This window comes from Mobula hypostoma, chromosome 1 (genome assembly GCF_963921235.1).
Source record: "Mobula hypostoma chromosome 1, sMobHyp1.1, whole genome shotgun sequence".
In the NCBI taxonomy this organism is placed as follows: Eukaryota; Metazoa; Chordata; class Chondrichthyes; order Myliobatiformes; family Myliobatidae; genus Mobula; species Mobula hypostoma.
Genome location: NC_086097.1, coordinates 183204174 through 183219323, shown reverse-complemented (window position 1 = coordinate 183219323; position 15150 = coordinate 183204174). Strand labels below are relative to the sequence as shown.

Genomic DNA, 15150 nt, shown 5'->3' with positions numbered 1-15150 from the left:
GGGCACTCCTTCCAACCTCAGAGGACCTTATATTCTGATTCTGTCTTCTAGACTATAATCAATCTTCAATCCATGCCCATCAGGTGTAATTAAAATAATTCTTTATCATCATTGAATTGGAATTGGTTTATTATTGTCACATGTACAAAGGTACAGCAAATAGCTTCCCTTAAATACTATTCATACATATCAATTAATTACACAGTGCACTGAGGTACTTTAAGGTAAAACAATAGAATAAAGTGTAACAGCTACAGAGAAAGTGCAGTGCAGGTAGACAATAAGGTGCAGGATTGTAATGAGATAGACTGTGAAGTGAAAATTCCATCTTATCTTATTAGGGAATCATTCAATAGTAATATAACCATGGAGTGGAAGCTGTCTTTAAGCCTGGTGGTATACGCTTTTGGGCTTTTGCATCTTCTGCTCTATGGCAGGGGAGAGAAGAGAGTATGTCTGGGCATGGGTGTAGTCTTTGATTCTACCGGCTGCTTTACTGAGGCAGCAAAACATACAGACTGGGTCCGTAAAGGAGAGGCTAGCTTCCGTGATGTGCTGACTTTGAGATCACATGTCAATGAAGTTCTCTAGCAGCCTTTCACAAACTTAGTTATTCACTGAACGTGGTGACCTGTGTTAGCAGCAGTGCAGTAGTTGAAAATAGACTACCACAGACAGATCTTAATGCAAAGGCAGAATACAATGTGCAAATAACCAATTTAGAAGGAAATCCCCTCCAATTAAGTCTGGTGTCAGGGTTCTCATTGACAATATTTGGCGAATGGCATTGAGAGAAATGCAAGTAGATAGAGCCAAGGACAAATCTAATCACACTCTTAGAGATGCAGAAGTGTTACAGTATAGAATTGAGTTAAGTTCCATATGAAGAGTCATGCAGTGAAGAACAAAGCAATTAAGCTATTAGGCTGCAGTGTTATGATGATCTAATTTCAAATAAAAATCAGCCAACAGCAGATTGACATTGTTTGGTTCACTTGGTGAATGATTTTGAGGCTGCAGGAAAGGCACAGTAAATTTACTCAAATTAGACAAATTACTTTGAGAGCTTTTAAAGATTTAATCTATTTTCTTTGAAGAAAAAAGGGAAGTGTTAGATTGAACTTGGAATAGGTTAAAAAGTTGGCACGACATCGTGTATCAAAGAGCCTGTACTGTGCTGAACTGTTGTATATTGAATGAGCACAGAAACACAGGACAACAGGAGTACTGAAGGGGAGCAACAAACTTGGATAACAGAAACTTCAAAGCACAGAAACATTAAGGACAAATTTTCTTAAGACATTTTGTCTAACCACCCAATTGTTTGGAGTCTTGCCCTCTGCCTTTGATTTTCAGTATCAGTATATTCCCATCACCATACTCCACCATTGACATCCTGCAGGTTAACTATAGACAAGAAATTTGATGGATCAGCCACATACTGTAAATAATATACTATAAGAACAGGTCAGAAACAATGTGTGAGCTTTCTTCCATCAACAAAGTATAAGACAGTAATATTATGGAAAACTCTCCTCTGAGTGAATACTGCTGCAAGAGTTCAGAACTATCCTGGACAAAGCCTGTTGACTGGCAGCCCATCCATCATGCTAAATATTCACTCCCTCACCACCAATGCACTGCAGGTGTTATGTGTATCATCTGTAAAATGCCCTGCATCATTCCTCCGTACTCAGCAGAAATTAATCCCTTTATAAAGAGGGATCCAGGAGAATGACAAATCATCCATGGTTAACAAAGGTGGTAAGGGATAATACTAAATCAGAGACTACAACATATAAGATGGCAGGGGCAATTGGTAGACCAGTGGACTGGGAATTTTACAAGAAACAGCATTAAAAGATGAACATGTTAATAAGGAGGGAGAAAACTGACTTTGAGAGAAAATGTTTAAGTTATATCAAAACAAACAGCAAGGGCATTTATGATTATATAAAAATGGAGAAGATAGCTAACATAAATTTGGGACCCCTAGAGACTGTGATTGGGAAATTAATAACAGGAAACAAGGAAATGACTTAAGTCAATATTTTGTATAAGTTTTCATGATGAAGGACACGGCATGCATCCTGAGGATTTCAAGTGGCCGAGTTTTAAATACTATAGAAAAAAGTACAATTACTGTAATGAAAAATAAGATATTAGTAAGATTAATGGGACAAGAGGCAGACAAGTTGCTAGTTCAGATGGCCTGCACCTGAGTAGCTCTGAAGTGGGAGGAGCCATTGCTTGTGGTTTTCCAAGCCTCAGAGTTCTAGGAAGGTACCATTGGATTGGAAAATCACATATATGCCTCTGTTGCTCAAGGGAGAAAAACAAAATGAGGAAAACCACAGGCCTCTTTAGCTTATCTTTTATGATTGGCAAAACAGTAGATTCTATCTTCAAGGAAGAAATAGTTAGTCATCCAGTGTCATTGAGTCATGGAAACAAACTCTTTGGCCCAACTTTTCCATGCTGACTGTATTGACCATTGAGCTAGTCCCATCTGCCTGCATTTAGCTCATAAGCTTCTAAACCTCTCCTAACCCTGTACTTATCTGGATGGCTTTTAAATGTTGAAAATTTACCTCTCTCAGCTACTGCTTCTGGCTGCTCATTCCAAATATGCACCATTCCTGAATAAAGAGGCTGCCCAGATATCCCTTTCTAATCTCTCACTTCTAATCTTAAACCTTTGCCTTTTGTTGTTAGCAGCCTCTCCCTAGAATAAAGACTATGCGCTTTCATCTAGTTTATGCCCCCTCATGATCTTATATACCTCCATCAGATCATCTCCTTTGTTTCAGCGAATGAAATCTTGTCAATGCCAATCTCTCCTTGTAACTCAGGTTACCAAGTCCAGGCGATACCCTGGTAAACCTTTTTGCACTCTCTGTAGTTTATTAACATCTTTCCTAGAACAGACTGACCAAAACTGTACACAGTGCACCAAGTGAGGCGTGGTCAACATCTTATATAACTGCATCATAACTTCCCAGCTCCTATATTCAATACCACGGAATGATGAAGGCCAGCTACTAAATGTCTTTTTCACCACCCTATCTACCTAAGGTGTCATCTTTGGCAATCTTCAAGTCCCTCTATTCCATAACACTACCCAGGGCTCTACCATTCGCTATAAATATCCTACCTTGGTTTGATTTCCCAAAATGCAACACCTCATATATATCTAGATTAAAAGCCATTTGTCATTCCTTAGCCCATATGACAATCAAGAATTTTGCAGGACCTTCCACAGTATGTATAATACCACCTACTTAGTATCAATGGCAAACTTATCAACCATGCCCTGTACATTCACTTCCAAATTGTTTATATAAATTACAAACAATAAAGGGGATAAATATTCGAAAGATCAAGGAATTGAGTGATATGAGAAATGAGTACAGAAGAGAAGATGATGTTCAAGCAGATCATCTAGAATCATATTGAATTATGCGGTAAACTTGAGGGTCCAAGTGATCCACTCCTGCTCCCATTATGCTCTAAGTGACCTCTGTCACCAAGACAATTAAAAATGGAGAACAACTACCTACAGGTTTCCCTCCCAGTCACACACCATCCTGAGTTGGAAATGATCACAGTTCCTTCATCACCATTCTGCCTGAATCCAGGAATTCCTTACACAATAACCATGAAAGTTAAGTACTTCATCAGAGGGCCTCCACCAATTAAAAAAAGATGACAGCACAAACCTCTCGATTGAACCAGAAACGGGCAACACAGTTCGCTTTTGTAAATGATGGCTATATCTTATAAAGGACTTTAAAAGAAGGGTAAAAGACTGACATTTCTTTCCCCTCCCTAGGTAAGTTCTGGCAAAGAATCTGTGCAAAACTGTGACTTCCCATCTTCTTTCCCAGTCACCAAGAGGCTTCTTCTTTTCCATTACTGCCCACTGTAAAGAAAATACAGTAGAAGACAAAGCCAGCAGTGATAATGATGGATGTTCAGAGAGCCTCTGAGGGCACAGGAGAATAATAAGATACTATACCTAAGCTTGGTCTTTATGAAACTAAGTTCCATCTGAAATTTCAACCTACATTTTCTTTTCATAGATCCCAATGATGGTATTATGCATTTCTAGCATATTCTTTATCTTGGTTTGAATTTCTATTTTTACATACTGAACACATTTTTCCATTTTACATATTATTACCTGTTTGCTCTTTGTTTGTAGGTGGAGGTGATATAATGACTGCACCAGCTCCTGTGAGCATCTGGAGAACATATTTTGTTGCAAATGAATGGAATAATATTCAGACTATCAGGAAAATTAATCCTGTTTTTCAAGTTCTTGCTGTTGTTTTTCTTTTGGAAGTAAGTTTAACATCTGTTACAGAAGTAAATAAAGTATGAATTTCAAGATTCTTAAAGGAATAGATAAATGTAATCAAGTAACACACTTCAGATGTCATAAAATCAATTTCTGGAAAGGAAGTTGTGATTAGATGAGGGAATGTACACAGATATCAGATTACCTGCTTTCTCCATAACGTGATAAATGTTTAAAATATTGTATGTGTTTACAGAATGGAGGTATATAGTATGGTAAATGTATGCATGTGTGAGGGAATGATGAGTAGTTTTTAGAGCCTGCAGAATGAAACTTTACAGTACTTCCCAATACTGAAATTTACCTTGTATCCAAGACAAAAATACAGAGTGTCATTACCTATTATCAGCAACTCTGTGATTCATTAGATTTTAGCGCACATTTTCATTCAGCACAAGTATTGTTTAAAGTAAATGTATTATCAAACTACATGTATGTCACCATATACAACTCTGAGATTCATTTTATTGCGGGCATTTACAGTAAATACAAGAAACACAGTAGAATCAATGAAAGACCACACCCAACAGGACAGAGAACAACGAATGTGCAAAAGGCAACAAACTGTACAAATACAAAACAAGAAAAAAACAAAATTATAAGAATAAATAAGCAATAGAAACATAGAAATCTACAGCACATTACAGGCAGTTTGGCCCACATTGCTGTGCCAACCATGTAACCTACTCTAGAAACTGCCTAGAATTCCCCTACTTCATAGCCCTCTATTTTTCTAACTCCATGTACCTATCTAAAAGTCTCTTAAAAGACCCTATTGTATCCGCTTCCACCACCACCGCTGGCTGTGAATTCCATGCACCCAGCACTCTCTGTGTGAAAAATATTTAGAAAATGAGTCATTGAAAGTGAGTCCATAGGTTGTTGGAACAGTTTAGTGATGGGGCGAATGAAATTGAGTAAAGTTATCCCTTCTGGTTCAAGGGCCTGATGGTTGTGGGGTAATAACTGTTCCTGAACATGGTGGTGGGCCCTGAGGCTCCTGTACCTTCTTTGTAACAGCAACAGTAAGAAGAAAGCATAACCTGGATGATAGGGGTCCTTGACGATGGATGCTGCTTTTCTGCGACAGCACTCCATGTAGATGTGCTCAATAGGGGAGAGGGCTTTACTTTTGATGGACTGGGCCACATCGACTACTTTTTGTAGGCTTTTCGATACAAGGGCATTGGTGTTTCTATACCAAGTCATGATGAGTTTTTGATGGCATGTCAAATCTTTGAAGACTTCCAAGAAAGTAGAGGAGTTGCTGTGCTTTCTTCATAATGGCACTTACATACTGGATCATGGATAGATCCTCTGAAATTATAATACCAAGTAATTTAAAGTTGCTGACCTTCTCCACCTCTGGGACCAGCTCATGGACCTCCGGTTTCCCTCTCCTGAAGTAAGTATGAAGGTCTTACTGACATTGAGTGAGATGTTGCTGTTGTACCACTCAGCCAGATTTTTAATCTCCCTCTTATACACTGATTTGTCACCACCTTTGATTTGACCAATGATAGTGGTGTCATTAGCAAACTTAAATATGGCATTGGAGCTGTGCTTAACCTCAGTCATAAGTCCTGAAGGATGCTCTAAAACCTAATGGTCAAATGCTGTCTGTTCTGTTTACCTAGAGCGTTCTCATCCATGATCCTGACCGAGCTTACATACCACCATAGAAACATAGAAAATAGGTGCAGGAGTAGGTCATTCGGCCCTTCAAGCCTGCACCGCCATTTATTATGATCATGGCAGATCATCCAACTCAGAACCCTGCACCAGCCCTCTGATCCCCCTAGCCACAAGGGCCATATCTAACTCCCTCTTAAATATAGCCAATGAACTGGCCTCAACTGTTTCCTGTGGCAGAGAATTCCACAGATTCACCACTCTCTGTGTGAAGAAGTTTTTCGTCATCTCGATCCTAAAAGGCTTCGCCTTTATCCTCAAACTGTGACCCCTCGTTCTGGACTTCCCCAACATCGGGAACAATCTTCCTGCATCTAGCCTGTCCAATCCCTTTAGGATTTTATACGTTTCAATCAGATCCCCCCTCAATCTTCTAAATTTCAACGAGTAGAAGCCTAGTTCATCCAGTCTTTCTTCATATGAAAGTCCTGCCATCCCAGGGATCAATCTGGTGAACCTTCTTTGTACTCCCTCTATGGCAAGGATGTCTTTCCTCAGATTAGGGGACCAAAACTGCACACAATACTCCAAGTGTGGTCTCACCAAGGCCTTGTACAACTGCAGTAGTACCTCCCTGCTCCTGTACTCGAATCCTCTTGCTATAAATGCCAGCATACCATTCGCCTTTTTCACCGCCTGCTGTACCTGCATGCCCACTTTCAATGACTGGTGTATAATGACACCCAGGTCTCGTTGCACCTCCCCTTTTCCTAATCGGCCACCATTCAGATAATAATCTGTTTTCCTATTTTTGCCACCAAAGTGGATAACTTCATATTTATCCACATTAAATTGCATCTGCCATGAATTTGCCCACTCACCCAACCTATCCAAGTCACCCTGCATCCTCTTAGCATCCTCCTCACAGCTAACACTGCCACCCAGCTTCATGTCATCCGCAAACTTGGAGATGCTGCATTTAATTCCCTCATCCAAGTCATTAATATATGTTGTAAACAACTGGGGTCCCAGCACTGAGCCTTGCGGTACCCCACTAGTCACTGCCTGCCATTCTGAAAAGGTCCCGTTTATTCTCACTCTTTGCTTCCTGTCTGCTAACCAATTCTCTATCCACATCAATACCTTACCCCCAATACCGTGTGCTTTAAGTTTGCACACTAATCTCCTGTGTGAGACCTTGTCAAAAGCCTTTTGAAAATCCAAATATACCACATCCACTGGTTCTCCCCTATCCACTCTACTAGTTACATCCTCAAAAAATTCTATGAGATTCGTCAGACATGATTTTCCTTTCACAAATCCATGCTGACTTTGTCCTATGATTTCTCCGCTTTCCAAATGTGCTGTTATCACATCTTTGATAACTGCTCCAGCAGTTTCCCCACCACCGACGTTAGGCTAACCGGTCTATAATTCCCCGGTTTCTCTCTCCCTCCTTTTTTAAAAAGTGGGGTTACATTAGCCACCCTCCAATCCTCAGGAACTAGTCCAGAATCTAATGAGTTTTGAAAAATTGTCACTAATGCATCCACTATTTCTTGGGCTCCTTCCTTAAGCACTCTGGGATGCAGACCATCTGGCCCTGGGGATTTATCTGCCTTTAATCCCTTCAATTTACCTAACACCACTTCCCTACTAACATGTATTTTGCTCAGTTCCTCCATCTCACTGGACCCTCTGTCCCCTACTATTTCTGGAAGATTATTTATGTCCTCCTTAGTGAAGACAGAACCAAAGTAATTATTCAATTGGTCTGCCATGTCCTTGCTCCCCATAATCAATTCACCTGTTTCTGTCTGTAGGGGACCTACATTTGTCTTTACCAGTCTTTTCCTTTTTACATATCTATAAAAGCTTTTACAGTCAGTTTTTATGTTCCCTGCCAGTTTTCTCTCATAATCTTTTTTCCCCTTCCTAATTAAGCCCTATGTCCTCCTCTGCTGAACTCTGAATTTCTCCCAGTCCTCAGGTGAGCCACTTTTTCTGGCTAATTCTTCTTTGGAATTGATACTATCCCTAATTTCTCTTGTCAGCCATGGGTGCACTACCTTCCTTGATTTATTCTTTTGCCAAACTGGGATGAACAATTGTTGTAGTTCATCCATGCAATCTTTAAATGCTTGCCATTGCATATCCACCGTCAATCCTTTAAGTGTCATTTGCCAGTCTATCTTAGCTAATTCACGTCTCATACTCCTCTTTAAGTTCAGAACCTTTGTTTCTGAATTAACTATGTCACTCTCCATCCTAATGAAGAATTCCACCATATTATGGTCACTCTTACCCATGGGGCCTCTCACGACAAGATTGATAATTAACCCTTCCTCATTGCTCAAAACCCAGTCTAGAATAGCCTGCTCTCTAGTTGGTTCCTCGACATGTTGGTTCAAAAACCATCCCACATACATTCCAAGAAATCCTCTTCCTCAGCACCTTTACCAATTTGGTTCACCCAATCTACATGTAGATTGAAGTCACCCATTATAACTGCTGTTCCTTTATTGCATACATTTCTAATTTCCTGTTTAATACCATCCCCGACCTCACTACTACTGTTAGGTGGCCTGTACACAACTCCCACCAGCATTTTCTGCCCCTTAGTGTTATGCAGCTCTACCCATATCGATTCCACATCTTCTCGGTTTATGTCCTTCCTTTCTATTGCGTTAATCTTTTCTTTAACCAGCAACGCCACCCCACCTCCTTTTCTTTCATGTCTATCCCTCCTGAATATTGAATATCCCTGAACGTTGAGCTCCCATCCTTGGTCACCCTGGAGCCATGTCTCTGTGATCCCAACTATATCATAATCATTAATAACAATCTGCACTTTCAATTCATCCACCTTGTTACGAATGCTCCTGGCATTGACACACAAAGCCTTCAGGCGCTCTTTTACAACTCTCTTAGCCCTTATACAATTATGTTGAAAAGTGGCCCTTTTTGATGCTTGCCCTGGATTTGTCGGCCTGCCACTTTTACTTTTCTCCTTACTACTTTTTCCATCCCCCTGTTGTGAACTAACCTCCTCTCGCCTAGCCTCTTTAATTTGATTCCCACCCCCCAACCATTCTAGTTTAAAGTCACCTCAGTAGCCCTCGCTAATCTCCCTGCCAGGATATTGGTCCCCCTAGGATTCAAGTGTAACCCGTCCTTTTTGTGCGGGTCACGCCTGCACCAAAAGAGGTCCCAATGATCCAAAAACTTGAATCCCTGCCTCCTGCTCCAATCCCTCAGCCACGCATTTATCCTCCACCTCATCGCATTCCTACTCTCACTGTCACGTGGCACAGGCAGTAATCCCGAGATTACTACCTTTGCGGTCCTTTTTCTCAACTCCCTTCCTAGCTCCCTATATTCTCCTTTCAGGACCTCTTCCCTTTTCCTACCTATGTCATTGGTACCTATATGTACCACGACCTCTGGCTCCTCACCCTCCCACTTCAGGATATCTTGGACACGATCAGAGATATCCGGGACCCTGGCACCAGAGAGGCAAACTACCATCCGGGTCTCTGGACTGCGTCCACAGAATCGCCTATCTGACCCCCTTACTATCGAGTCCCCTATCACAACTGCCCTCCAACTATAATCAAGTGCTTGCGATACTCATGATGCCGTCTCCAAATAAGAAACAGTTCAACCCAACACATTTCAAATCATAGTCGGAGACTTCAACCAGACTTGTTTGAAGAAAAACCTGCCCAGTTGCCACCAGCATATAACCTGCTGCACCAGAGGTCCCAATATACAGGACTACTGTTATACCAAGATAAGGAGTGCCGGAGTGCCTACCATTCCACGCCCAGACTGCATTTTGGTAAATCCGATCACTTGGCTGTCCTATCTGCATACAGGCTAAAGCTAAAGAGCAAAACTCCAGCGATTAGAATAACAAAGAGGTGGTCGTAGGAGACAGAGGAGCAGCTATGATATTGCTTGAAGTCGGTGGACTGGGCCGTGTTCAAGGATTCATCTGGAGATCTGAATGAATATACCATGGTTGTGACAGACTTTATTAAAACAGCTGTGGACGAGTGTATCCCCACAAAATCATTCACAGTCTTCCCCAATCAGAAGCCTTGGATGAACCATGAGATCTGAAATCTGCTGAGAGCCAGATCAGAGGCATTCAAGTCTGGTGACCAAAAAGGTTACAAGAGGTCCAGGTACGATCTCTGGAAAGCCATCTCACAGGGAAAATGGCAATTCTAGACCAAATTTGAATTAACGATGTATAGGCAACAGTTATGGCAGGACGAATAATATCACCTCGTTTAACATTAAAACAAGCAACAGTGGAGATAGCAGGGCTTCACTTCCAGATGAGCTCAATGCCTTCTATGCTCACTCTCACCATCAAAACATGGAGGAACCATCATGAACTCCCTCATCCCCCCCGATGATCCTATGATTTCAATCGCTGAAGCTGATGTGCGAGCAGCCTTCAGGAGGGTGTACCCATTAAAAGCATCTGGCTCAGGTGGGGTACCTGGCCAAATACTAAAGACCTGTGCTGATCAAGTGGCTGGTGTGTTCCCTGGGAACTTTAACCCTTCACTTCAGCAGTGTGTGGTACCCATCTGCTTCAAGCAGGCTTCAATTATAGCAGTGCCCAAGAAGAGTGTGTTGACCTACCTCAATGTAGCACTTACATCCACAGTGGTGAAGTGTTTTCAGAGGTTGGTGATGAAACATATCAACTCCTACCTGAGATGCGACTGAGATCCACTCCAGTTTTCCTATCGAAGCAACAGGCCCAAAGCAGATGCTGTCTCATTGGCTCTTCACTCAACCCTGAAACACCTTGACAGCAAGGGTGATTAGGTTGCTCTTTATCAACTACAGCTCAGCATTCAATACTAACTTCCCCTCAAAACTAATCAATAAGCTTCATGACCTCAGCATCAATACCTCCTTGTGCAGTTGGATCTTGGATTTCCTCACATGCAGACCCCAGTCAGTTCAGATTGGCAACAACATCTCCTCCACAATCTCCATCGGCACAGGTGCACAAGACTGCGTGCTTAGTCCCCTGCTCTACTCACTTTACACTTATGACTGTGTGGCTAAGCACATCTCCAATGCCATAAACAAGTTTGCTGATGATATCACTGCCGTAGACCGAATCAAAGGTGGTGATGAATCAGCATATCGGAGGGAGATTGAAAATCTGGCTGAATGATGTTATAACAACAATCTCTTACTCAATGTCAGCAAGACTAAGGAACTTTGGAGATTCGCCAAGATATCTAAAACTTTGTCAAACTTCTATAGATGTGTAGTGGAGAGTATATTGACTGGCTGCATCATAGCCTGGAAACACCAATGCACATGTATGAAAAATCCTACAATAAGTAGTGGATACGGCCCAGTCTCATCACAGGTAGAGCCCCCCAAACCATTGAACACATCGACATGAAATGCTGTCCTGGTTGGATGGATTTCCATTGACTCTGTTATTATTCTATAGATCTATTGAGCATGCCCACAAGAAAATGAATCCCAGTGTTGTACATGATGACATATATGTACTTTGACAATAAATCCACTTTTAATTTTGAACCTTGAGCATCAGTCTCAGAGACTGAAATCACAGGGTCATTGGGGCTGTGGGAGTTCATGATGGTGAGTACTTTATATTGATATTTACCAAAGAGAGAGACATGGAGGACAGGGAGACCAATGCGGAGTGTGCTAATTTGCTTGGCCTGATGAGATATACCCTAGGTTATTGAGAGGGACAAATGATGAGATAGTTGAGGCATTGACCTACAGTATATCTTCAGGTCCTCTCTAGCCACAGGTAAGTTTCTGGAGGACTGGTGAGTAACTGATGTTGTTTCATCATTTAAGAAGAGAAATAGGGATATTCCTGGAAAATGCAAATCGGTAAATGTTGTGTCAGTGATAGGGAATTTACTGGAGTTGATTCTTGGGGATAGCATTTATGAGCAATTTGATAGCCATGATCTAATTACGACAGACAGCTTGACCTTGTGCAGGGAAAGTCACGTCCTACTAGCTTGGTTGAGCTTTTCAGAGGAAATGATTAAGGTGATTGATGAAGGTAGAGCTGTGGATGTTGACTACGTGAATTTTAGTAAGGTATTTGACAAGATCCCTCATAGGAGGATCATTTAGATGATTAAAATGCATGGAATACATGGTGAATTGGCTGTTTGAATTCATAGCTGGATGAAAGCATAGATGAGGGTGTTAGTAAGTCTGCAGAGAAAATGAAGATTGATGGTGTTCTGGATAGCATAGAAACCTGTCAAAGGATTTTGTTATGGTTATAATTTATTGAGAATGCCCACAAGAAAATGAATCTCAGTGTTGTTTCTGGTGACATATATGTACTTTGATAATAAAATGTACTTCGAACTCTGAAGTTAGGAATGTGGGAGGAAACTGGAGCACCCAGAGGAAAAACACATAGCCATGTGAAGAATATACAAACTTCTTTCAGGCAGTGGGTCTGTAAGGATTTGAACCCAGGTCACTGGTGCTGTAATAGTGTTACACTCTATATCTCTGTGATATGTTAATTGAAGGCATTTAAGAACAATCAGTTCCATAATGTAGTGAAGAGTGCGGAGAAGCAATCATTTTTTATAAAATGTGTATCAGGAAATCCCCATGCCTAAAAATACTTCTTGTGGTAGGTGGCATGGGGAAGGATATGCAAGCAAATTACAATGTACAGTACATTCTTGATTTGAAGAAGTATGTATGCTATTTAGCACACTGTGCTATTTATGCATAATCATTGTTCATTTCTTAATGCCACATTCAATATTTTTGCACCCTAATACTCACCATTTTTTCCATAATTTTGATTGACTAGGTATTTCAGGTATCCTGAAAAATGATATTTCAATGAAAGAGTTACATTTCAATACCAATTTTATAATCCCAAAACCATAATACTATATGATCATAGAGACACAGGAGCAGAATTAGTCCATGTGGCCCATCGAGTCTGCTGAATCATTCAGCCCATTCAGTCTGCTCTACCAATCCATCATGGATGATTTTTTTATCCCTCTCAACCCCATTCTTCTGCCTTCTCCCCCGTAACCTTTGATGCCAAGAATCCACCAACCTCTTCTTTAAATGTATCCGATCACTTGGTCTACACAGCTGCTAATGTCAGTGAAATCCACAGATTCACAAAAATTCAAAATAAATTTCTTATCAAATTACATCCGCCTTCTCCATCATGAGTTCAGTTACTGAACCTGCCGGATCTGTCGCTGGCCTTCGCTCTTATCCTGAGCAGGAACCCTTGCAGGTGGTACCGCTCCGGGCCAGAGCGGCCCTGGGAGCAATGAATGGCTAAGGGGTAACTCCACTTTCCTCAAAGCTCTGAAAGTCCCCAATCAGAGCCTCATCACCGGTTGCGGTTAGAGTCATACCCAGGACTGAAATTTGGAACCTATCCTCGCCTCTGCCATTTGGGAAGAGAAATGGGATTTCTTTAGTTCGCCCAACGGTAGGCAATAGCAAACCACCATTGCAATTTGCTAAGAAAACCATGGTCAAACTCACAAAATGTATCACACAACAACAGCGTCAAGAGGATCTTCAAGACAACCCTGAAGATGTTTCGATTGGTAGGGTTGATTCTGGCCAGCAGGGGATCCCTGACCGTCATCAGGCTACTGCTCATAAAATTAAAGTAACACAAAAGAAAATTATTGCCACTTGGAATGTAAGAACCCTATATCAAGCAGGAAGATTGGACAATGTGATAAATGAAATGGAAAGACTAAAGATTAACATCATGGGAATTAGCGAAGTTTGTTGGGTAGGTGCTGGAACATGTCAGATTAGAAATAAAACACTAGTTTATTCTTGTGGAACATCCCATACTAATGGAGTAGGAATCCTTATGGATGAAAACATGGCAAAAAGTGTTTTAGGACATTGGGCAAAATCAGAAAGAATGCTCCTTGTTAGATTCAGAGGACAACCGTTTGATTTAGCAATTGTACAAGGTATATGCACCAACAACAGATGGAACAAATGAGGATATAGATAAATTCTATGAAGAGCTTGAACAAGCAAAGAATGGATGCAAATCTCAAGGTATTGTTATTGTCATGGGAGACCAAATGCTAAAGTAGGACAAGGTGCTAATGGAAATACCACAGGAAAATTTGGACTAGGGGACAGAAATGAAAGAGGTGAGAAATGGATAGAATGGTGCAAAATGAATAATCAGGTCATTATGAATACCTACTTTAAAAACCATCTAAGACGCTTGTGGACCTGGAAAAGTCCAGGTGATAACACTAGAAATAAAATTGACTTTATTACTATAAACCAAAGGTTTAGAAACTCAGTGACTCAATGCAACACATATCCAGGTGCAGACTGTAATAGTGTAAAAGTAAAACTTAAAAAACTAAAGAAGAAAATACTCGAACAGTCCCTTGACTACTTGCAATTAATTAAAGAAAACTTAAGGCAAAAATTTACAATTGAAGTAAGGAATGGATTTCAAAGTCTAGAAATAGAATCTGTTGAAGATGGTAGCAATCATGTAGAAATGAAATGTAACTCTCTAAAGGATGCCTTGGTAGAATCAGCAAAGTCAGTGATTCCTAAAAAAGAAAAAAGCACAAAGAATAAATGGATGACAGATGAAATCAAAAATCTAATGGAAGAAAGGAGATGGAAGAAAGCAAATCCAATAGAATATAAGTCCTTAGATTTAAAAAGTTAAAAGCTTATGTCAAAAAGCCAAAGAAGAATGGTTAATCCAGGAATGTGAGCAAATAGAAAGAATCCCTATTACTGATCCAAAAAGGTTACATCAACAAATCAAGAATATCACTGGTAAAAAGCTCCTCTGTTCTTCAGGTGGATGTTTGAAAGCAAAGGATGGTACCATTATCATGAAAAAAGATGAGATTATGAACAGATGGACTGAGTATATTCAGGAATTGTTTGAAGACGATCGAGGCGAAAAACCAGAAATTAAGAAAAACATTGACGGTCCAAGTATTTTAAAGTCTGAAGTTCGTAATGTAATAAATAAGATGAAGAAAGGAAAGGCAGCAGGTCCTGATGAGTTAGTAACAGAACAAATTATTTCCCTTGAAGATTATGGAATTGAAAAACTTACT

General features: G+C 40.6%; 1 protein-coding gene across 1 annotated transcript in view; it reads left to right on the top strand.

The window, feature by feature from the left end:
* tmem67 (transmembrane protein 67) overlaps positions 1-15150 on the top strand; it is a 199916-nt gene that overhangs the window by 164352 nt on the left and 20414 nt on the right. Inside the window, exon 18 of the mRNA XM_063051072.1 lies at positions 4205-4344. Coding sequence (XP_062907142.1) covers positions 4205-4344 — 140 coding nt within the window. The remainder of the gene's footprint in view (positions 1-4204; positions 4345-15150) is intronic.